The sequence below is a fragment of the Pezoporus wallicus genome, unplaced genomic scaffold (genome assembly GCF_028554395.1).
Source record: "Pezoporus wallicus isolate ANWC-B61680 ecotype Strahan unplaced genomic scaffold, APGP_CSIRO_Pwel_v1 contig_5767, whole genome shotgun sequence".
Lineage (NCBI taxonomy): Eukaryota > Metazoa > Chordata > Aves > Psittaciformes > Psittacidae > Pezoporus > Pezoporus wallicus.
Genome location: NW_026640599.1, coordinates 6,354,901 through 6,377,898, shown reverse-complemented (window position 1 = coordinate 6,377,898; position 22,998 = coordinate 6,354,901). Strand labels below are relative to the sequence as shown.

At 40.7% G+C, this 22,998-nt stretch overlaps 1 protein-coding gene across 3 annotated transcripts; it reads right to left on the bottom strand.

Moving 5' to 3' along the window:
- Positions 1–1,519: 1,519 nt before the first annotated feature.
- On the bottom strand, positions 1,520–16,307 carry ZRSR2 (zinc finger CCCH-type, RNA binding motif and serine/arginine rich 2). 3 transcript variants are annotated; one of them, XM_057419509.1, is made up of 11 exons: positions 16,175–16,307; positions 14,291–14,370; positions 14,056–14,155; positions 13,652–13,760; positions 13,230–13,316; positions 10,695–10,733; positions 8,767–8,882; positions 5,752–5,965; positions 3,214–3,269; positions 2,928–3,037; positions 1,520–2,297 (listed from the first exon to the last, which is right to left on the bottom strand). In XM_057419509.1, exons 1-11 carry the CDS (start codon positions 16,219–16,221, stop codon positions 1,816–1,818), a joined length of 1,440 nt encoding a protein of 479 aa, XP_057275492.1. In that variant the 5' UTR covers positions 16,222–16,307; the 3' UTR covers positions 1,520–1,815. The 3 variants fall into 3 exon arrangements, with proteins under 3 accessions (XP_057275492.1, XP_057275493.1, XP_057275494.1); XM_057419510.1 differs by lacking the exon at positions 16,175–16,307 and adding an exon at positions 15,914–16,110; XM_057419511.1 differs by lacking the exon at positions 10,695–10,733.
- Between the last annotated feature and the right edge of the window lie 6,691 nt (positions 16,308–22,998).

Below are 22,998 nucleotides of genomic sequence, written 5' to 3'. Positions count from 1 at the left end.
CAAATGTAATTTAAAACTTAGTGCTGTCTATCCTTTGAAATATGCCTTTAAAACAAAGTTGTTATTTCAAAAGTTATGCTATTAAGTTACAAGTCCTACATCTGTTAATAACTAAAACATTTAATCAAATTAACTAAGCTACAATTCTGCCTACCGTTATGACAATATATAGTGAAAGTCGTTTCTGAACTGAACATCAATATATAGCACTTTTGTTGTATTACTCCATATTGGACAACAATTACACATGAAAGAAGGAAAATGTATAATCAGCATGCTAGGTGCAGTATGCATTTAGAAAAGCAAAAATATATATATTATACCCAGAAACAATGGTCATTCACTCTGAACTATCCTTGGGGAAAAACATTCTTGTGAGGAATGCTGTCATAAAGTTTAGATATCCAGATTTTCTGTGGGACTTTATTACTTTGTAGGAATTGTTAATGAATACCAATTTGGGATCACTGCATTTCTGCTTTAGGCTTCTGACTTCAGTGGTCAGAACTGTACTCTAATAGCGGAAGCCCAAGTTCTTTGGAGAGGCTGAAGAGATGGAAGTGCCTCTGCAGACCCTGCAGGGCACCTTCAGTGCCACAATCTGCTCTCCAAGCACCTAAAGACACCTAGGTACCCAAGTTAAATACCGTAAGTTAAACAGTGAAGTACAGTCCAACTAACAGCACAAGTCTTCCATTTAAAAGGGGAGAAATATTTGTAAGGATTTATCTAATTGCAGGTACTTTGCTAATAAAGCTGTCACTTAAAAAACATTTTTTCCCTGATAACTTCACTTTTATGTACCCTGCTCTCCACCTTGACTGTAGGAAAACTAGGCAGTAGGGTGCCTTAAACCATTTGTAAGATAAGCCTAAAAAGTCAAGTCCTCCTCTCCCAAAAACCTGAAGTATTGTTTCACTTATAAACCCTTCAGTTTCTTTAGCCACTCTGCCAGCATCCTGAGCCTTCAAAAGTACATATATATATCTTTGGTTACCAGACGTGCATTTTTCCACCGCTCCTTCACAGGTCAGGCAGGTTGTTTTCAACTACAAATGGTATGCAACCAAGAGCTAGGACAGTATTTTCTATCCCCACTCGAGGATTACAACCTCATGGTCTCCACTCATACTTGGGGATTAAGATACTGAATAAATCGTTTTTCTGTGTATTTCCTACTTGGTTTTAGTCTACTGCAATCCCTACAGGCACTTAACTCAGCAGCTCCATCAGGGGAGAGAGAAAAATCCAACACAAGTGACCACAAAGCTCCTACTGGGAAAGTATTGTACAATCAAACAGCAATGTCTTTTAGATCCCTTTTCTCCAACTCATAACAGGATTATATTTACTTTGTCTTGAACGAGATTTCCCATGAACAGATGGAAAATATAAATGGCAGTCTTCTACAGAGGCTTCAGTTTGCAATATGCTGCAGTGTGAATTTACAGCACACTGGCTGTTCTGTACTAACTCCTTAAAAGGAGAGTAAACATTTAACACACACGTAACACAGAAATAAGCATATACCAAGTAAGCTTTACTTCTCTCTCTATGTGTACTTGGTATGCATCCAGGTGTTGCAGCAGTTCAGAAGGACAGAGTAGCTAGAGTACTTGACATTCACACCTTATATAGGACTTAAAACTTTTAATTTTCTGAAGCTTAGCACACAATGAATTAGGTTCCTTTATTAGGAAGAAACATTTATTGTGCAAGAACACTTTATTTGAAACTCAAATATCTGGTGCCCTATTGGAAAGATTGCTTTGTCAGCTCTAGGTTTGATCAATTAGCAATTTCTGAAAGTAATTCTCACTTTGTTTTGGGAGTTTCACTATTCTTTCCTCTGCTGCTTGATCTCTTTTTACCCCTGCTCCTGGATCGAGAGGAACTCCGGCTTCTGCTCCTGCTGCGCGTTCGACTATGACTTCTGCTGCGACTGCGGCCTCTCCTCTTTCTGCCCCGGCTGTGAGACCTCCTCCGTTCTCGGCTTCTTGACCTTCCCGATCGACGCCTTCTCTTGTTTTTGCGGCGGTTCTTTTTTCTCTCAGATTCTCCATTTCTCCGGTAAGAATGATCTGGGCTGGGGCTGCCCCTTCTCCTTGAGCGGCTGTAATAGTCATCACGATGGCTTGTCCTTTTTCTCCTTTCAGAGTTTTTAGACGACTGATTAGTCCGTTCAGGAGAAATACGTATGTCTCTATTGGCCTCCCAAAACTCGTTGTTTGGATTTTTGAATACATGAAGAAAATTGCAGTGTTTCCCTCTTGGACACTTCTGCCTTTCAAATAAGCCTGCAACAGATTAGGGTTTGCTTTTTTTATGAACCAGACCTGTTAAATCCCTTTCTTCATTCTGTGCCTACCAGAAAGAAACTTAATAAACTGCATTTCACATCTTCAAACAGAAAAACATGCATCTGACCTCCCGTCAATTTAATTCACACAAGATTAGTTTTCAATATGTACATTCCTTAGAAAGTTAATTCCAACAGCTATGAAGGTTTTAGCTTAAAACAATTTTCATAAATACTTTTACTACCTTAATCTAAGAATGTAAATATAGGTAAGTCGAATGTGATAGTTACTGCTAAGAACTGACGGTTCAGAAACTGCTGTTGCTTTTTAAAAAGATAAATTGGTACTTCCTGTAGTTTCACTTTAAGATTATTATTTCCAAAGCATAGATCCAAACCTTCTTTTCCAGTCCAAGGCACACCCACTAGAACAATTCAGACACACATGTGACATGGCAAGAATATTCCCTTTCCTTCCTAGATCTGCAGTCAAGCAAATCAGCATGTTTGTCTTCCAAACAGAAATGAACTACAACATTAGGCAGATCTGAAAGCTACAGGCTAATTCCCTCTTTTTCACTTCCAGAAGTACGCTTTCAGTAACACACATTCTCAGTTTGTGACTCACCACATATAGCAGTTTTCCACCTTGTCACAGGACAAAATTCACAATGAAGCTGTCGGCCTGCATACCATCGTCCACTGAAGAGAGCAAGAGCTGCCTGGCAGTCCTTCTCCCTTTGATAAGTAAAAATGACAAATCACGTTATCATCCTACAATCACTTCAGATATTATTTACCAATTTTAGGCTCCCATTACAGTATGAGAATGAATCAACTGGATTATACAGACAGTGTTTTTTACTGAACTTTGGAGTTTAGTTGTAAAACTGTGTAAGACCGTGAGTACTTACGACTGATACTGGACATATACATTTCCTCGAAGGTGAGGCTCATAGTTGCAACTGACCTAAGAGGATGGAAACATAAAGTTGGCACAACTCAAAGTTTATGCTATACAGCAGCTCACACATGCTAAGATCCTGCTATTCCAATATATCACAGCTCATCAATGTGAACTTACAAGTGATTCTTCTGCAAACTTAGTTTTAGCCAAAAAGAAAAAACAAACCCAAAAATTCCCAAACAAAACACCCCACAAAACAAACAAAAAACCACCCTTCTGACTTACGTTTGATGGTTTCCAGCATCATGCTTTTATTAACTCAGGGACCTCTGCTTCACTTAGTCTGCAAGACAGCCTGTACTAATTGTCTTGCATTTGTCTGGACCACCTCTACTCTGGAACAGCAAAATCCTGCTCTGAAAATGATCAGTAGTATCCTCACGTGGAAATCATAGAATCATAGAATCGTTAGGGTTGGAAAGGACCTTAAGATCATCTAGTTCCAACCCCCCTGCTGTGGGCAGGGACACCTCACACTAAATCATATCACCCAAGGCCTCATCCAACCTGGTCTTGAACACTGCCAGGGATGCAGGATTCATTACAGTAAGAGAATCTTTAGAGCCATTTACCTTCACAGCATCCTCATGAGATGAGTTAGAAAAGTTGAAGTCGCTAACTTTCATCACTGAACAGTTCTGAAACACCTTTTTTCATAATGATTTAGAATTCAAAGTGTATCTAAAGGTCTCAAAAATACATTATTCAACTTCCAAAAAGCTTGTTGCTAGTTACAAAAGATTCTGAGGTGGGATGGCCCAAGCAGGCAAGAACCCAGTTCTCCAGGGCAGAAGAGCGTACCCAGCTTCTTTTGACTCGAGGCCTCTTCTGATATCAGCACCTAATGAGGCAAGTGGCTCCTTTCTTCACTGAACCGCGACCGGCCCTCAGAGAACACCTCTCTGTCCATTGGATTAGGCAAGGGCTTCAGACACAACCACAAGCAGTTGAATAATTAAATAGTACAGAATAAGCAGTCAAACTCCGAGATAAACAATGTCAACACAAAACCAAGAATGGTTTTGCCATAGACATTTTTGGGTGGGAAAAGAAGTGCGTTTTGTCAGATCTGCCAGATTCTGATGTAGCTTCCCAGAAAGAACAGCAAGAATAAAACCTTAGGCCACATTGAAAATGGAAGTCATCTCTAAGATAGGGGTGTGCATAATCTGATTCCAAATGGTAGCAGAGACTCAGCTCACAGTTAAGACCCCTGCAGCCAACATGCAATTTCTGAGTATCTCTAATAAATGAAAACACCCGTGAGAATCACATTACAGTTGCACAATTGCTTCAGAAGCTGAGAAATGCCATGCTAAAAGTTCTTACGCCATTATTAGTCACAGGGACCCAAGAAGGTGCAACTTTGCACAGTTGCATATAGCAATGATACAAAGTCAAGGATCTGAGTTAGATGGTGAGACAGCATTTCCACCCACACTTCATCGGGAATCTATATCCCATCTTCTAGGTTGGAGCATAGCCTGCTAATACTCCATGAGTCAAAATGTGGAGAGGATGCTCCTCCAAACCAGTGAAGGTTTTTTACCTACAAAGCTTATACAGCTATTGAAAATTCACTTTTTCTACTTTCCTCTTTTTTTAAATGCTAATGCAATCTCAGTTCTGAGGCAGCTGTCAGTAGATGGAAACAACAGGAGAAAAAGCACTGCCTGCCTCCTGGTGACTGCAGGAAAACACTCAGGAATGGCAAGCAGGAAAGTATGCTGCACTAGACTTCACTGCAAGGCAATTTCACTATCCAAGCCGCGTATTTTGAAGCAACATGGGACTGTAAACACACATCATTCATCTCTGGGGTCTCCATACACAGGTCCCTCTTTTTCCCCCATAAGAAATCATAATATAAATGGGGAAAATTCAGTACAGAACGTTCAGCAAACCAAGCACACAAAGGATATATGACAAATCTCGACACCATTTACGTAACTTACCTTTTTATAATTCCTCCTAACAAAACATCTACTACTGTTGCAATTCATTGTAATTTGATTTTATTTTATCCAACAAGCTCTAAAGTTACACTCTTTGGGTTTATAGTCCAAATACATTTTATATCCCCACTATTTCATTCCTTAGGCACAAATACAATAGCTCAGACATATTATCTAACAGTCTTAGTGGACCCTCTGGGGCTTATCAAGGGCTAAGTAAAGCAGCGACTGTGAGGTAAGTGGACTGTTGAGCAGTATGAGTAACTTGCAATATAAAAGTACAAGCTTTTATAACAGTCAAGGGAACAGGACAGAAGATTTACCTGGAGTAAGACAATGCTCTATAACAGCATTGACAAGTTTACAAGTGACATGAGAGACGTACAGTTTGCTGTAAGGAAACTGTATAGTTCTCTTGTGTACATGGGATTTAGCTAAGGCATGCTGGACACAATTCCTGTTAAGGCTAGTAAAACACAACTTAGGTGGTATATGTTAGATATTTAACAAGCTTACATTCAGATGCATACCTTGAACTGCACAACCTTCCCCACATTCTGAAACTCAGGGAGCACGTCCTCATAGAACTCCAGGAACTGCTGATAGGTCTCCTCGTCACTATACTCGAGGCTTGCATCTGTGTCATAGTCATCTCTCCGGCACTGCTCCATGCCAAAAGTAATGAACATCCCTCGAACGAGTAGTGTCTTACTAGATGTTGGATAGTTATGCTTGCGAGAACACCTGTGCATTTGTAGTGAAGAAAGGAAAGTAAAAAGATTATCACTGTGAGTCAAAGATGCATCTACTGAAACTTCACAAATGCTTCCCATTTCAAGTTACACATATTACAACAGAAAATCAGTTAGGGAAAGATTAACATACTTCAATTATTAAAACAGTTATTTCAGAAGTGAGTTTACATATAACCTTAGTGCTTTCTGCCATGCATAAATACATTCTTGCTTAAAAAAGCACATCTGCAAAAGCTGTAGGTACTAGTAATACAGTAAGAGCTGAAGTTCTTTTAGGCTTCTAGGTTTAAAAAATGTTCCCCACTTCTGAAGGGCTTTATAGAAAGACTACTGACAATCTTTTAAGACATTTTAAAGCAAGTCCTTGCTCTTTATTTTGCAAGTGGAACAACTTTTACTGAAGTTTTTCTTATCATACAGAGGTAGGGAGAAGAATTGAGGGAAGGAAGGCACATTTAGACCTGAAATTGGATGAGTACAAGATTGGTGTTTTTCCACTTAAAAAAAAAAAAAATAAAAAAAAAAAAAAAAATGGATTCTTCTAAGTAAGTCTTACCTTAAACTGCATCTTCTTGGCAGCCATAAAAGTATTAGACCTCCCTCATCATCCATCATGTTCAGGCTATCTCCCTCACATGCTAAAACACAGTTCTGCTCTACAAACCTTTAGTTTTAGTACGAAAACGGATGTTAGCCATCGTGTTTATTTCACTGTGCTTTATGATCTCCATTTCAAACACTGCCCTGAGCAACTGGGTCATGCACTCTCCAACACATTTCTCCTTTTCAAGACATGATCAGAAAAAGTCAAGACTAGTCTACTCTCTTTATCTAGCACTTGCAAAGCACAGACAAATTGGAGGAGGTCAGGTCTCAAAATGGGCAACTGCAAACTAGACTTCAGATCAGAAGTTTCTTTCTGCATCCAATCAGTCAGAAATTGACTCTCACTTTCTGGTTGACACTTCTGACTTCAAAAAACTACCGACAAAAACAAAACTCCAAACCCAAAACTAAATCCAGAGACAATTCATTTGTTCTATTTGAACAGAATCATAGAATAGAAGCTCATAGAATAATAGCAGCTCAAAATATACCCAACCAATACTGTCTGTACACAAAATGAATACAGCATTTGACAGAACACAATCAGCCTCGAGGAAAATGAATTACCCAAAATCCAGTATTACTACGAAATATTAGGGTTTGAATTACTGGAGAAATTAATAATGGTGAACTCAGCCAGTTTTTACCTTCTTCAAGACATAGTGAGCTTTGACAAGATTCAGCAATTATTTTATTGATAATACTGGCTCTCAATTTTTCACCGAGGTCCATTTCAGCTTCTGACCCATTCTTCTAGTTCTTATCCTAGCTGTACCTTGGTCCTTCAACTTATCGTCAACACCAGAGGTTAAAATGACCAGAATATGGAGGAAGCAGGTATATCAGGAGGAGGAAGGAAGATGAAGGAGAGGTAGCTGATGTCAACAACAGATGAGACAAGAAAGGTGGAATATGATATTTCTCAGTATTTACCAACGCTGTTCACAGTTCAAAGCAAAACTGATTTTTATGCAATCCATCATTAATCCAAGGAGATTACCTCCATTAAATATCACTGAAACACAAATACTATTAAAAAATATAAAGAACTAAACATCTGAAAAGCAAAAATGCTGCCTGCAGTGAAATAGCTGGCCAAAGTTTTATTTAGGAATTCTGACACATACTTCAGAATAAAGATGTATAAGAAGATGGAGCTATAGGAGCAAGTGTAGAAGAGGGTCGCAAGAATGATCAGGGGGCTGGAGCACCTCTCATATGAAGACAGGCTGAGAAAGTTGGGGCTGTTCAGCCTAGAGAAAAGAAGGCTGCGCGGAGACCTCATCGCAGCCTTCTAGCATCTGATGGGGGCCTACAAGGATGCTGGGGAGGGACTCTTCATTAGGGACTGTAGTGACAGGAGAAGAGGTAATAGGTTCAAACTTAAACAAGGGAAGTTTAGGGTAGATATAAGGAAGAAGTTCTTTACTGTGAGGGTGGTGAGGCACTGGAATGGGTTTCCTACAGAAGTTGTGAATGCTCCATCCCTGGGCAGAGATCAAGGCCAGGTTGGATGGAGCCTTGGGTAACATGGTTTAGTGCAAAGTGTCCCTGCCCATATCAGGGGGGTTGGAACTAGATTATCTTAGGGTTCCTTCCAACCCTAACTATTCTGTGATTCTGTGTGGACTTGAAGCTTCCACAGAGTTGCATTATCTCATAATTATCCACAATTTACACCACACCGAAACAAATTACTTCTAGGATAGAGAAGGCTACAATAGCTGGACAGTAGTATAAATTAGTAAAATAGCCTTATTAGTTTATGCTGACAATTCATATAATAAGTATCAGAGTCTTTCTCTGCTGAGTTATAGTTCCTCTATAATACACACAAAAAAATCAGGGATTTTTAGCCAGATGACATACCAAGCCTGTACTAATAACAAACATATTCTGTTTGAATATATCTGTGCATGCATCAGAGCAAAGGAAAAGTCAGTCTGACCAATGTAACCAGGATGCAACATCAGTAATTTGCCTTAACAATAAACAGTTTAATTCCAGCTAGGGAACACTTTCGCTTTCAGTGTCTGGTTCCATCATGAATAACATAACCACATCCAAATAAATTAAAAGTAATTTGCATAGCAATTTTTCTTCAGTTTGCATATGACCTAATGAAGTTGCTTCCCTTTCATCTCTCCAAAACACTCCTTTGCTGGTAAATATTCAATTAATTACCTGTCTCCGAATCGGCAGGAACCTGTTTTAATGTAGAATGGGCAATTCGCTCTATCCTTCTCTGTTCCTATATTCTCTGGGGGTTCTGGGTTATGCCAGGTCACACCATTTTCCAGCTGTGTGGAAAAAAAAAAACCCAAACATTAAAATACACAGAAGTTAAAAAAGAATAAGGAAACACAATGTCAAAATAAAACCACTACCACCAATTAAATTCGTATGTAGTTATAAGCACCGTGTTACTACAAGGCAAGCTGAACCTACTTTAAGCACTGTGTTACTAAGCTGTCAAGTGGCTTGGGTCTCTGGTGATGGACACCTCTTTTCTTGGTACTTGCTCAGTTTTAAGAACAATCCTTTATTATTTTTTTTTAACAACAACAACAAAAAAATGACTAAAGTGGATGCTTTCTTCTGTTAAATGAAAAACAGAAAAAGAGTATTTTGCTCCTTGAGCAGCAACTTCATTTGTTTTCCACAGGAATTACAAATATTGGACAGGTTCTTTCCATTCAGCTAAGCCAGTTACCTACTTCGGCCCAGGACCTGCTGAGCAGCCCTTTATACACCTGGCAGATAGAAAGCTAGGACTATTTATTCATTAGTCTCTGCAACAGCTCAGAGCTCAGTAAGGTTACCATCATTATTATTTTTGTGCAGCTAGAAAAGGCTAAAATAATAGTAACATGCCAAAGGCCAGAATTAAAAAAAAAACAAAATAAATTCAGTTGGCACTGGAAGTAAAAGCCTCCATACTATAATCTCAGTCCATTAAAAATTTCTGTAATTCAAAATGGGATTATCAAGTTGCAAGCCATCACTGACCACAAAAAGGCACATTTTAGAAAGGGAATTTTCATGTTGTTAACCAAGAGATTTGTACAGCTGACTCACCTAAGTTCTCATTTAAAATCAACTGAAAACTGTTTACTTACAAGCAGCATTTGACCCTGCTACTAGTTCTGTTCATGACTCTCGGACATAATTTTCTTGTAACTTAACAGCACGATTGCTTCGACAGCACGTAACTGATCCCTGCGCTGATACTATAATGAAGTGTCTAACATAGCACATTTCTGCCTATTCCTTTGCAGAAATGGCTGCTAATACATCTTGAGCTCTGGGCAGATAGCTCAGAGCATTTTTCCACACATATTATGAAACAGAGATATTCCCTACCTAAAGAACAGTTTAAACATAATTTGGAACTTAATTCAACTCCAATGTAGCTATGGCAATCAACATTCAGTGGGTTAACTAGATTAAAACTTCATTTTCAGATTCACACAGTGGTTTAAGCAGAGCAAGAATCTTCATGAGTTTAACACAGGACAGGAATACAAAGCCAAATTATTCTGTAAGGCAGCGGGAAGACTGAATTGATCCTCCCTAAGATTCAAATGAAAACCACACGCTGCCAGCTTGAGATCCATGCTTTTCCAGGCACCCAAGCAGTCAGCTTCTCCCTCCCATACCTTTCATTTTTCCCGTTACAGATCCCTGCCCTCCTCTACTACAGAATCCTTCTATTTAGAGCTTGCCATCTGCTTAAAAAGACAAGTTTGTCTTGCCACCCAGAAGGACTGACAGATTTATTGAGAATTCTAATTCACATATAAACCACCACACACAGTGTTTAGCTTTTTTTTTTTTTTTGAACAGCACATAGCAGTATTTCCGGATTTATTTTGATTCAGATCTCCTGAAGAGGAATGAGCATGCACAACTGCACTGACACCAACCAGCCAGAAATATGCTTAATTATGTTCCACCCAGTAAATAATTGTTTATAGCCATGCAAGCCACTACATATTAAATTTATTCAGGCCACTAGGCTCTTGAGAGCAGATGGACAACATGCTAGAAGGGAACACTGGATAGCAATTAAATTACTTTTCAGTTCTTTTTGAGAAAGTCTCTGAGCATACCTGGCTTTCAGCTTGATCCAGCATCCTCTGCACAGCTGCCTATAAATGGTGCAAACACAGGACTAGTGAAAACCCTGAAGACACACAAAACATCTGGTTTCTTTAGTTAAGAACCTAATTTACGATATTCAGTGATTATACATAATAAAAGTTTGATGGGGTTTGCTTTAAAAATGGAAGGCTTACTTCTGCTCTGTAGCAATTCAAGTACTACAAAGCTGTTAAAGGATACATCAGACAACACCTTTGTGTAGATGATTTTCTAATTTAAATGCTAGACAACTTTAAGTTTCATTTTCTCTTTAAAAACTATCATTGAGCTACTGAATACTTAAATATATCTCCTGCTCTAGTACTCAGTCTGGTTACAGACAGGTTCATCATCATTTAGCTGCCCTAAGCTTTTCAACTTGGAACATTCTATGTAACACATAGAAAAACACATTGCTTAGGGAGCTTCTGTTAAAGCAAAATATGTAACTGTTAAGAAACTTTAATATCGTAAGTTCACTGTATCTAGCCTTTGAAATACCAGAAAACAATGAGGTTATTTTTCCCCTTTCTTCTTCTAAGTTGGCTGAGCAAAACAATAGTCACCCTCCAAAACTGGCTGGAAATGGGTTCTAACAAATTATGCTCGGATGTTACAAGAAAAAAAGAAAAAAAAATTTAAACCTAACCAATACAAGAAAACTTTGTTCTCATTTGGAAGAGAATTAATTAAATTAAAAAAGAGCAAATTTAAAAAAAAAAAAAAAAAGCAATCCAACATGAGGATCCAGACAGCATTATCAAGTATGTCAGATACTATTCACCTTAATAAAGAAAAACAAATCAAATCAAACTTCGTAAAAAAAAAACAAAAACAACCCCAAAATACACACCAAAAACTAAATAATCAAAACCCCAACCAAAACACCATCAAATCAGAAAACCTATTTTCTCACCTTAGGGAGAGAATTTTATTTTATTTTTCAAATCACTAACTCAGAATTTGAATAAACTGCTGTTTAAAGAGACAGGCAAAATCAACGGATCAACTTTCTGCTGCTGAAGTGAGTGCCTCCACTCACAGCTGGGTACGGTTTCCCTCTGGGTGACTGTCAATGCCCTCTATGAGCCAATTTAACCCACTAAACCAGTAAAATAGTAACCCAGAAAAAACCACAACAACAACCAACCAAAACCCTCCCAGCCAACAAAAACCCAAACCAACCAAACCAGCCAACAACCAAACCAAAAAGAAAGCAGCTTCCATCTAGTTCAGGGAACCAAATTAGCTCACTGCGGGCTTGGGCAAAGCCAGACACAAGGAGATGGAAGGAATAAAATCCAGCTGTTACCACTGAAGCAGTTGAACCTCCTGGTTCAACTCTCTTGAAACTATATCTCAACGTTAAATAAAGGACACAACCATTATTTTCTCTCCCTATTCTACAAAAATAGGACACTTCACACAAGTGGAAGTAAGACGGGAAATACAACAACTGCTGTTCTTTTTCATTGCCCATGCAAGTGTTAGGTAAGTAGTGACAAAACCAACTATTGCATGCAGGAGCCAGTCCTGCTCGCTCATGTCTCTTCTTCTGCTGTGGCTATGAGACACAGCAGCAAGACACCTCCCAGTGAAACGACAGGAATCGTTTGTGATTGTTGAGAAGCTAACATGACCGATCCTAGAAAGCTGCAATCACCCTTTCCTGGTGATAGGCCAGTCCTCACGTTGGAATTCTCTACAGGACATCTTACATCCAGGCCATTCAACTTCTAAAACTTAAGAAGAATGTATTGTTAACAGAAAAGTTACTATTGCCTTGTATCTTCAGTACCATTTTTATTCCTCTCAAAGAGCTCTGAAAAAAGATACGTTCTGTTGGATGAGTCAGGTAAAGAGGAGCTGTATCTTTTAAGAACTGTGTTAAGGAACAGCAGCAATGTAATTCCGTATTCCATATCCTCATAGAGCATTTTCTTCAACACTGGCTGTATTCAACTGGGACATTTTAAGGAAGAAGTTCTTTACTGTGAGGGTGGTGAGGCACTGGAAAATGTTGCCCAGAGAAATTGTGGCTGCCCCTTCCCTGGAAGTGTTCAAGCCCAAGGCTGGACAGTGCTTTGAGCAACCTGGTCTAGTGGAAGGTGTCTCTGCCCATGGCAGGGGGTTGGAACTGGATGAGCTTTAATGTCCCTTCCAATCCAAACCATTCTGTGATTCTATTAAGTAATGATTATCTTTAATGCATGATGCAAAAAGTGTACAACAGAACCTGAATTCACAGTGTGCTTTTGTATTTAATAGATACAGAAATTGCATACTATGAAAACCTAGTTGCTTCTAGGTATATGGATTCACTGTATCCTCTTTATCAGTGAATAACAGTTTCAGGAATATAGACAGAACCAAGAGAAATAGTATTCTAACACATTTATACAATGGCTAATTAGACTGAAATCCCTCTTCCAACATTCAGACTGCTGTATCTGATAATGTAAGAAGATATGTAACACGTTTATCCTCCCACTGCCAGGAATCACCTCTCTCTCTTTCTTCTCCTGCTGCTTCTGCTGTGCCGCTTCTTTCTCTTTTCTTTGCTGCTCTTCCCACTCTTCTTTTATCTTCCTCTTTATGATTAAAAAAATAAAAAAATAATATTTAAGGAAACTAATGCTTTATATCAATCAAGTTCAAAACAATCCTGTTGTAATACAACTCCCTGACCATTAAGTTTTCATCCAGTCATAAGCAACTAAACCTCTAGAGAAAAAAAGAAAAAAAATTTAAAGAGCGTTTTTTTTCCCTGTTTTAATTTTGCTCTTCTAGAGCGGAAGAAAGAAGAGCTTACACTTTCAAACATATCGACATCAAGAAAACTGAGTCCATTACAGAACAGTAAAAGATACTACACTAAATCTAGCTTGCTGCCAAACACAATTGTAATACTCGATTTATACATCACCTCTTCTTCTTCCTGACGTTTTCTTGCAGCCTCTTCTTTTTCCTTCTTAAGCTTGAACTCTTCTTGGGCCTTTTCTTCTCTCAGCAACCACTGTTCATGTAGCTTTTGTCTACCAAGGAAACCAGATACCACTTAGACAAAATTTAATGACTATCCACAACTGATAGAATTATCATGCATACAAGTCAAATGTTATTAGTTCAGGAATAACTACAGGTCATCCAATCTTCATTAAAAAAGAAAATTCCATAGGAATCATTCAGACTTTAGAGAAAAAACTGTATTGCCCAAAATAGACAAAATGGATTCAATTTTACAGACTATACTGAAACTTTTCAAAGTATCAAAGTGTAATTAACTACAAATGCATCTACTGCATATATGGCATTTTCTAGATTCTTCACCTTTCTGCCTCAAGTTTCTTTTCTTCTTCTTCTTCTTCCTCTTCTTCTTCCACCTCCTCCTCTTCCTCCTCCGACACTGATTCATCTTTTTCTGTAGTTTCTGAGAAAACCCACAAAACAATACATCTAAATAATGGGATGCTGCACTTAGCAAAGATACACAAAATTATATCCTTTAAAAAACAAAAAAAAATCACAACCTACTCGTTCCACTGACAATACAAACCACACTTACCAGAGTCTCTTAGTTTGGCAAGTGCCTGCCGCTTTTTTTTTCGTTTTTCTTTCTTTAGAATAGCTCTGTATTTTTGATGGCTGAGGATAAGAAAATATTAATTACATTAAAACAGCTAAGCAAAGGGTTTTTACTTCATAGATGCACTCAATTTACATCAGCAGTCCAAAACCCCACAAACCACAAAATTAACAGCTATTCATAAGAAACAGTAACTCTACAGGGACATCTGACATGATAATGAATCTGTGGCACCTGCTGTCAGAGCCACATGCAGACAGCAGCAGCAATCACATTTGGACACAACACAGAGGGTCTCAACCTTCCAGAGCTGTGCAGTATTGACGTTATTGCCAACTCCATGAACTCTCCCTTAGTTCCTGAAATTTGGATACTAGGTAAGATTAGGGAGAAAAATTTGCGGCTCTCCTATCCTGCAATTTTGGCACACCTTTCATTTCATTCTAGTCTTCCTCTCTTACACAGGGTATGAAATTTTAAGTCCCTTCCCATCTCCTCTGATATTCTCTACAGGCAGCAGCCTTAATGTACAGGTAAGAAAAGCACACTTCACCATCACTGCGCACAATGCTCAGGTCTACTCTTCTGCTACTGAAGCTTGGCCAGATTGATCCTTCCTTGTCTGAAAGCTCAGCAAGGCTGCCTAGAAACAACACCATGCTTTTGTTATGGTCATAAAACCCTTAAGTATCTGAAAGCCTTCTCATATCAACCCCTTTTCTATCATATTTCATTCTAACTTTATTCTTTCTAGCCACTTCATAATGGAAAAATAGGAGGGAAGGATGATCTTCAGCTCTTGTCATTCTGCCATGCAAAATATTCAAATAGGAGATCAAAATCTCCAGGTTTTGAAGTATGTAATTCTAAAAGATTCCACAGGTGTAAATCACGCAGCCAGAACCTCACCTGCATCTCTCACCCTTCTGTTCAGGCTTACTCACAACCTCACCATCTGCGTGCCGTCATGGTAGTTATTCCGGCAACAGAGCACTTGCCCTCAAAGAGCAATGCCTGACCGCATGCAATGCCCACATCTGAGCCTCCTGCATTTGGTAAGTCAAGCAAGCCTAGTGACTCCTCTTGTAATGCCTGAAGTGAACCTCATCCACTCAGCAGGTGCCTCAGGCCGGCAAATGAGAATACCTCCGTCCCAGTCCCCACACTTCCTTAGCTGCTCGTGAAGCCTAAGAAACAGAGCCAGCAACTCGCCTCACTCCCAGGCCACAGCAGCACACGAGGAGGTGGGCAAACAGCTTAAGCCCAAGGAGCAGCGACTTGGCTCGCTTCCCCTTCCAGCCACACAGCACTGGCGATGAAGGCCACTCCAGCATGTGCAAAGGGTAGGCGCTTGCGAAGACAAGGAGCGGGGATCCCACCATCAGCGGAAGGCGCCGGATTTGCCGGCTGTCTCCCCGCGCCGCGGCCTTTGCCGAGACTCTCGTGGCCGCCTCTTCCCCTGGGCGTGGAGGGCCGACCTCCACCTCCGGCTCCCCTCTTGGCAGCGCCGATCAGTCCCACGGCACTGTGCCCTCCCCCACCCCCATCGGGCCCCTCTTACGGGAGCCCCCCACAGCCCCGCTGGCCATCCCGCGCTCCAACCTCCACCCCCCACGGGCGCCGATTGCACACATCCCGCTCATCTCCCATGCCCGGCGGCGGTCGGTCAGCCATGGCCGCAGCCGCACGTAAACTGCGCCACTCCCAGGCCCGTCCGCGAGGCGGCCTCAGCCGCGGCCGCCGTACGGCCGGGGTGGTGTCGGCCAGGGCTGGGCCACGACCCTCCTCGGGGATCCCCAGGCCCTTCCCCTTTCCCCTAGAGGCGGCGGGGAGGCCCAGTACCGGTACCAGCCTCGGCCTCACCTCAACTTCCCCAGAGGGGACTCGGGCAGCAACATGGGCGCCGCCATCTTGCGTTACCAGAGGGATGTCACGTGATCCCTTGGCGGAAGGGCGCAAAATCCCTTCCGGCAGCCTGAACGGGGAGCGGCGGCGGCGGCGGGCCCGGGTGGGAGGTGCGAGCACGCATGCGCACTGCGCTGCCGGCGGAGACGGGGACGCTCGAAGCCGCCGCGAGGGGGGCGGTGCGGTCTGAGGATGAGCTCCGGTCACCGGAGGCGGGAGGCGGAGGGACCGGGCAAGGGTATCTGCTGTCCTTCGGCGACTGTGGCCGGGTCGCTGAGGAAGGTGCTGGGAGGCACAGGGGCTGATGGACTGCAGCCGTGGGTTTCTAGCCGCCCCTCAGCCATGTGAAGCTCCAGTGAGCTGGGTAGTGAATGCAGGGGGAAGAGGGCAAGGTTTGGGTGGCTGGCGGCTGCAGCTGTTCTTAGCGTGTTTAGGCATTATCAAAGTTACTTCTGTAAAATCTGGAAAACAAGGCCAGAGCTGTTAATGGAATCATAGTAAAATAGAAATGGGTTGGAAGGGACCTTAAAGATCATCCCGTTCTAAGCCCCCTGTCACAGACAGGGACACCCTCCATTAGACCTCGTTGCTCAAAGCCACATCCAACCTGGCCTTGAATACTGCCAGGGATGGGGCAGCCACAGCTTCTCTGGGTAACCTGTGCCAGTGTCTCACCAGTGTCATAGTGAAGAATTTCTTCCTAATGTCTAATGTAAATCTGCTCTGTCAGGTTAAAGCCATTCACCTTTGTCCTGTCACTATGTGCCCTTGTAAAATGGCCCTCTCCAGATTTCTTGTAGGCCCCTTTAGGTACTGGAAGGCAACTCCAAGGTGTGTCCTGAGCCTTTTCTTCTCCAGGCTGAACAACTCTCTCAGCCTGTCTCTATAGGACAGGTGCTCCAGCCCTCTGATCATTTTCATGGCCTCTTCTGGACTCACTCCAGCAGGTTCTCCTTGTAATTCACATCCCTTGCTCTTGTATTCACATCTGAGAAGATGAGATAAAGTTACTCCTCCAGCCAAGAACTAGGATTCAGCAAATGTGTGGAAAAGTAGCATTTTAAATTCCAGTTTATTAAACTGTCTTTAAAGACCAGAATTAATTTAGTCCACTGAATTTTTCATAGTGGTTATCTTCCCAGACTTCCTGAGTAAAGCAGTACACTTGGTGCACTGTGCAGCAGCTAGCCTGTATTTTTTTCAGCACGTTGCAGCCTGTGCTACGTCAATACTCCCAACTGAAGTGACTAGCTGCTGACAGCTTGTCCTCTCTTACGTTGTGTTGGTTACCTCGTGACATATGTTTGGAAACATGAGGTGTGCAATGCTTGCCAAAAGGCGAGCTTCTAGTTTGCGTCTTGGCTGCTATGAATACAGGTGATGGATAGCTGTCTAGGCCTACAGCCTATGAAACTGCTGAGGAAAGTCACAGCTCTAGTATAGCAGGGGAACATCAGGCTGGTATATTGATGAATTTACCTGAGACTGCTGATATATTCCTATAATTGTCTCTGAGGCATACTACCTGTCTTGATTATAAACGTATTTCATGGCAGGAAATGAATTACAATGCACATACAGTCATGGGTATGATGGGTCAAAATATGCAAGTTGTCAGTAATCAATTCCTCAGCGACATGCATTATAGATTGCAGTCTTCAGAGGCAATGAATTTTTAGGTTTTGCTTGGGCACGTTTTGCATAGCCATTAATAATGTACATTGTTGATTAAGATCTAAATTATTGTCAGAAACCACAGTGTAGGAACTTGTGCATCCTAGAGGTAGTATATTGCATAAATAGTCTGAGCTGCAGGCAAAGAAGCATACCAGAGCAGGCTTTGTCAAAACTGGATTAATTGACCGTGCTGTTTGTTAACAGCATAATGAACATCCTCTTATTTATGCTGAAGCTCAGTGAAGTTACTCAAAGCAAACATGTGACTGCTGTAGTCAGCAGTTATGTTTGCTGTTTGACCAGTGAATATTCAGACCGTGACCTCTCTGCTATTACCTAACAATGTTTCAGATTCTGGATTGTCTTTTAAAATGAAGGATTTGACATTTTTATTACTTTTACTGTTTGTGCAGAACATACATGTGAAACCACACATGATTTGCTGCTTCTTAGGTACAGAAGATGGCAGTGTTGTGCACTTTACAACTGATGGACCATTGACACCCATGAAAGTTTTGAAAAAATACAGTAAAACGTGTTTCATAAATCTTATTTCATTAAGTAATTACAACTGTAACATTTCACCTTCTTTTCAACACAGTAAGTGCTGTACAGTAACCTTCATTTATCTGTAAGTCAAGCCTGACTTTCATTGGTATGCTACATTCTGGCATTTTCCTGATATACTTTGGGAAAGAACCATCTTGAGCTTATATATTTCAGCAGTGAAAAGGAGGATCTCTTGTAAGAAAACACAAAATACATCAACTGTTACAGATACTCATAATGGTTCTGGAAAAAGCTCTGGAAAAACACCTCTTTGAAACAGGAATACAATAATTGTGTTTTTCTCCATATTGTTTATTCTTATTAATTTATACACATAATAGCAGTTTGATATTCAAGTGCAGCACTGAATTCCATACAATTTAATTGATAAGGTGTCAGAAAGAAACAAAAAATGTCCATTCACATACCGAAAGTAATGTGGCATTCTGGTTAATAGCTGTTAGGCCTTACATGGGGATTATAGACCACAGGCCTTTTCAAGCAGTTTATTTCTGTGGAAACCTACACGAAGTGTGTGGAACTCCCATGTTTCCTAAAGAAGAATAAATACACCTGTATGGTATGGTACTATATGAAGCCTATCACGGGAAGGCCAGTACTGGATACACTGATGGTACTTCACAGAACATGGCAGAACAGAGAAACTTTCCTCCTACAACTTGAAGTTACATATCATACTGCATTATAAGTCTCTGGGTGTATTCTAAGACCTGTGCACAGAATTCTGCATGCAGCAGACCCACTCTGGTCAAGAGTACAGGTACTCCATTTAGCACACATTTGCACTTCATTTCCTTGTGCTTCTGGTTTCCATTTCTGTCATATTTCCTTCCATTGTGGACTGACATAATCAGATAAGAGCTGTTCACTCTCTTTGTTGTATGCCAAAGCCCTGTGTTGAAAAAAGGAAGGTAATTTTTATAAGCATACGGGTTACCTAGAAGTTGCCCTCATCATAATTTTGGCCATACACTCCAATAGGAGAGTGGTCCTCATGGAACCTTACTGCTTTTATTTTCCTTCCTGAAGAAAATTGACATAAGAGAGCATGATACAAATGGCAATAAATCACTGGTACTGATTTGTTTGACTAAGAAAGTGATCTTGACTAGGAGACATTCAGGAAGTGTGGGTTTGAGATGGGAAATAGTTCTTGTTGACACTTCAGGGATGTGAATTGTACTGTAACAGTGAAATGATGGAAGCAGCAGCATCCTATGCAACACCCTCTGCAGCCCATTGTGGGCAGTCCTTGGTGCTTTCCAATGCAGAGTGCACATTTTAAGGCAATATATGTGAAATCTGGAGATTTCACAATCTGGAGACATCCTTCCCCTGCCTGCTGCCCAGTGGCTACACTACAGGCTCAGATTTCTCATATACTGTCTGATCTGTGAGCACTGATAAAAACTCTGTAACGGTGTAAGTCACTTTTGCATTATTACATTGATGACAGTGGTGGTGGTCCGCATTCAGCATCCTGTTTCCCGAAAAGTTGCTGGAAAAACTCCCGTTTAATGAGACTTAGAGGACCTGGTCTCTTGGATGATACTGTAATTCACATAGATCCTAATCTCATCAGCTTCTGAAGTCAGCAGAAGGTGTGCAGTGTTTCCATTTCACCTGGGGAATTGCAAAGCACTGTGTACAATTAGATCTGCAGTTCTCCAGGTACATTTCCATGAGTGACTAATGCTGACAGTAGCACATTGACTCTTTCCTCATGAGAGTTGAACACAGCTATTTAAGACTAAATATTAACTTCGTCAGAGTTTAAAACTGTTAATTTGTCAAATTTGAAAACTGAGGTTAAGTTTGGCCATAGCTGTTAATTAACTTATATGATAGCTCTCAATATTTTACTTTCCTGGGATTTTCCATTTCAAAGCCTTTGAAAGAAGCAGAAAAGTACCTTGCTAATCATGTTGATAAGATTGAAGGGGTTTGTTTGTTTTACCAAGTCATATGCTTTCTTGAAATTTCAGTCCTTTCTTGATTTGTTTGGAAGTCCAAATTACAGTATACTGTTAAGTACATGCATACAAGCAATACATGAACTTCTGGAAGTCACAAACACTGAAAAAAAACATCAGTATACTGGTATTTTCAACAGTTCATTTAGTACAGGAAGAGAAATAGTTCCTTGCACTTGATCAGTGATATTTCTGGGATGTAGATCGTGCATGAGATTCTGCATGGCTACCACCTGTAGCTCAACAGTAGTCAGGAAAAACAAAGTTACTATAAAAGAGGAACTATCTAAAAATCTAACACCTCACAGAGTAACAGAGTTAAAGCCATACCTTGCATATATGCATGTAGATTGTCATTTGTTAAAGCAGATGGATGCCTGACTAATTAATTTGTGGCAAATAAATGCAGAGATGCTTCAACAATGCTACTTATCTGTCTAAAATGGGAGCTAAAATGGGTAATAAACCCATGCATGTAAATTTATTACTGAGGTATGAAGTGACAGGATGTCTGCCTTTGTAGGTTATGCTGGATAATCTAGAATTACCATGCATGTAGATTTATTACCGAGATATGAAGTGACAGGATGTCTGTCTTTTTACATTATGCTGATAATCTAAAATGCCATTTGTAACCTGAAAGATTAGGGAGATTTTTAAAAAAGTATTTAAAAATGCCATTAATTTGAAGAAAAGTTATCTTTCTGCTAACATCTCTCTAGTCTAGCTTGTCCTCTAGCTTATTTAAAAAACATGCTGGCTTTGGAAAAAGATTCGTAGATGTGCAGCAATCAGTTGTTTACATGCAGTGCATATACAACTGGCTAAGCATATGAGCTGTCAGCTGGATGGGTTTTTCCTGGATCCAAACTGCTATGCACATATATATCAACTGTGCGATGCTCTCCCTGTGAGCTCTGAGCTAGGGTTTTTATCACACTGCTGCTTCTCCTGGCCTCCTCCCCTCTCCGCTGGAAAAAAGCATTTGCCTTGCTGCTTGCCAGCAAGACAAACTGGGGAAAATCAGCCACCCCAGCTGGAAGTTAGCAGCCCTGGTCAGGGAACCGAGTCATGTTGTCTGAGGTTGCTCATGCTGGGTGTTGTGTGCCTTCGATGTACTTTGACACCAGCTCCTTGTGATTCTGAGGGAAAGAACTGATTTACAGTGGTTTACAGCAGGGAGGAATGGTGATGCCACGTATCGACGCTCAGTTCTCTTTGCCTTCTGACAGCAGGGAAACCACATTTGGCTTTTCCCTTCCCTTCCTAAGTTCTCCAGTATTTTCTCCAAAGGTAAAAAAAGGTTCACATGCTTATTATTGAAGTAATGCACATGAATTTAGAATGAAACTGATCACATTCACGTTCTTCTAAGGATTTTTTAAATTACAAATTTTACAGAGAAGTCTTTCATACATCTGTACATTTTTCAGTGCTCTCCTTCTGATCCATGCGTATGCAGTGTGTTAGTTGAAGCTGTCATTAGAAGTGAATACATGATTTTTATGTTTTCATAGGCATAGATCAAACGTCTGAGCAGATAATGTATCCAGTAATTTTGTACTCAGAACTGGTTGCCTAGTGAGAGCAAACAGGTGCCCAGAAATTAGTTTGATTTAATGACTTCTAAAGATGGGATATCAAGTCCTTTAACAGTGGCTTCTAAAAATAAGATTAAATTAGTAAAACACTAAGTTCTCAATTACCTGAAAGTCCAAGTATTCCTATGTAGTAAATACTGGTTATTGTTTTCCATAAATTTAGTCACACAGTTCAGTGAAATTTTCTCATTCTTGTGCAGGTCTTTGGTTTTGCAGTCTCAAGACACACTTCTTAGTGCTAAAGGACCAACTGAAAGTAATTTTGAAGCTATTTTCGATTTGTGAACTAACCATTAATCAGAGTGGCTACAGGGGGACTACAGCAGCAGAGTGAAATAAAATAATCCTGTCTTGCTACCCAGAATGCAAAGACTGTTCAAGTACTTATGATACATTCCAGTTTCTGAATTCATTCTCCTCTGCATTTCTTAAAGTATTTTCACATGTGTGCATATATGTATACACAGCATGCTATGTCTACAAAACAGAGTATGTGCTTATTCACCATGCTTCTACAAAGTGTCATTTTATTGTACCTCTTCTTATTCTAGTTGCTACCATAATGATCCTCCAAGAGCAAGAAAGTATTTTTCCACTTTTATAACATTCTTTTCATGCAAAGCAATGCCTCAGTTGTGAGGCTTTTGTGGGGAATGAGATGTTCGCTCTGCCAGGCTCAGACAAACTCCTTAGCCAGAAAGTGGAGTGGGGCTTTGTCAGGGTTGGGGGTGCATGCCACTGGGAGGATGATGCTGGCTCGTCAGAAGTCCTGCGAGTTCAAAGGCAAAGAAGAGGAAAATCTGGAGCCCTGTTTTTTGGGGCTGGGGCTTCTGTGTTCGTCACTCGTTTATTTTGGGTTGAAAAAGGTGTCTAGTCTTCCTTTATCCTCAGGGGCCCTCTGTGGGGCCAGCCAGTTTCTGAAGCAAGCTGGGCAGCAGCTTCCTTTGGGATCCAGCGGCAC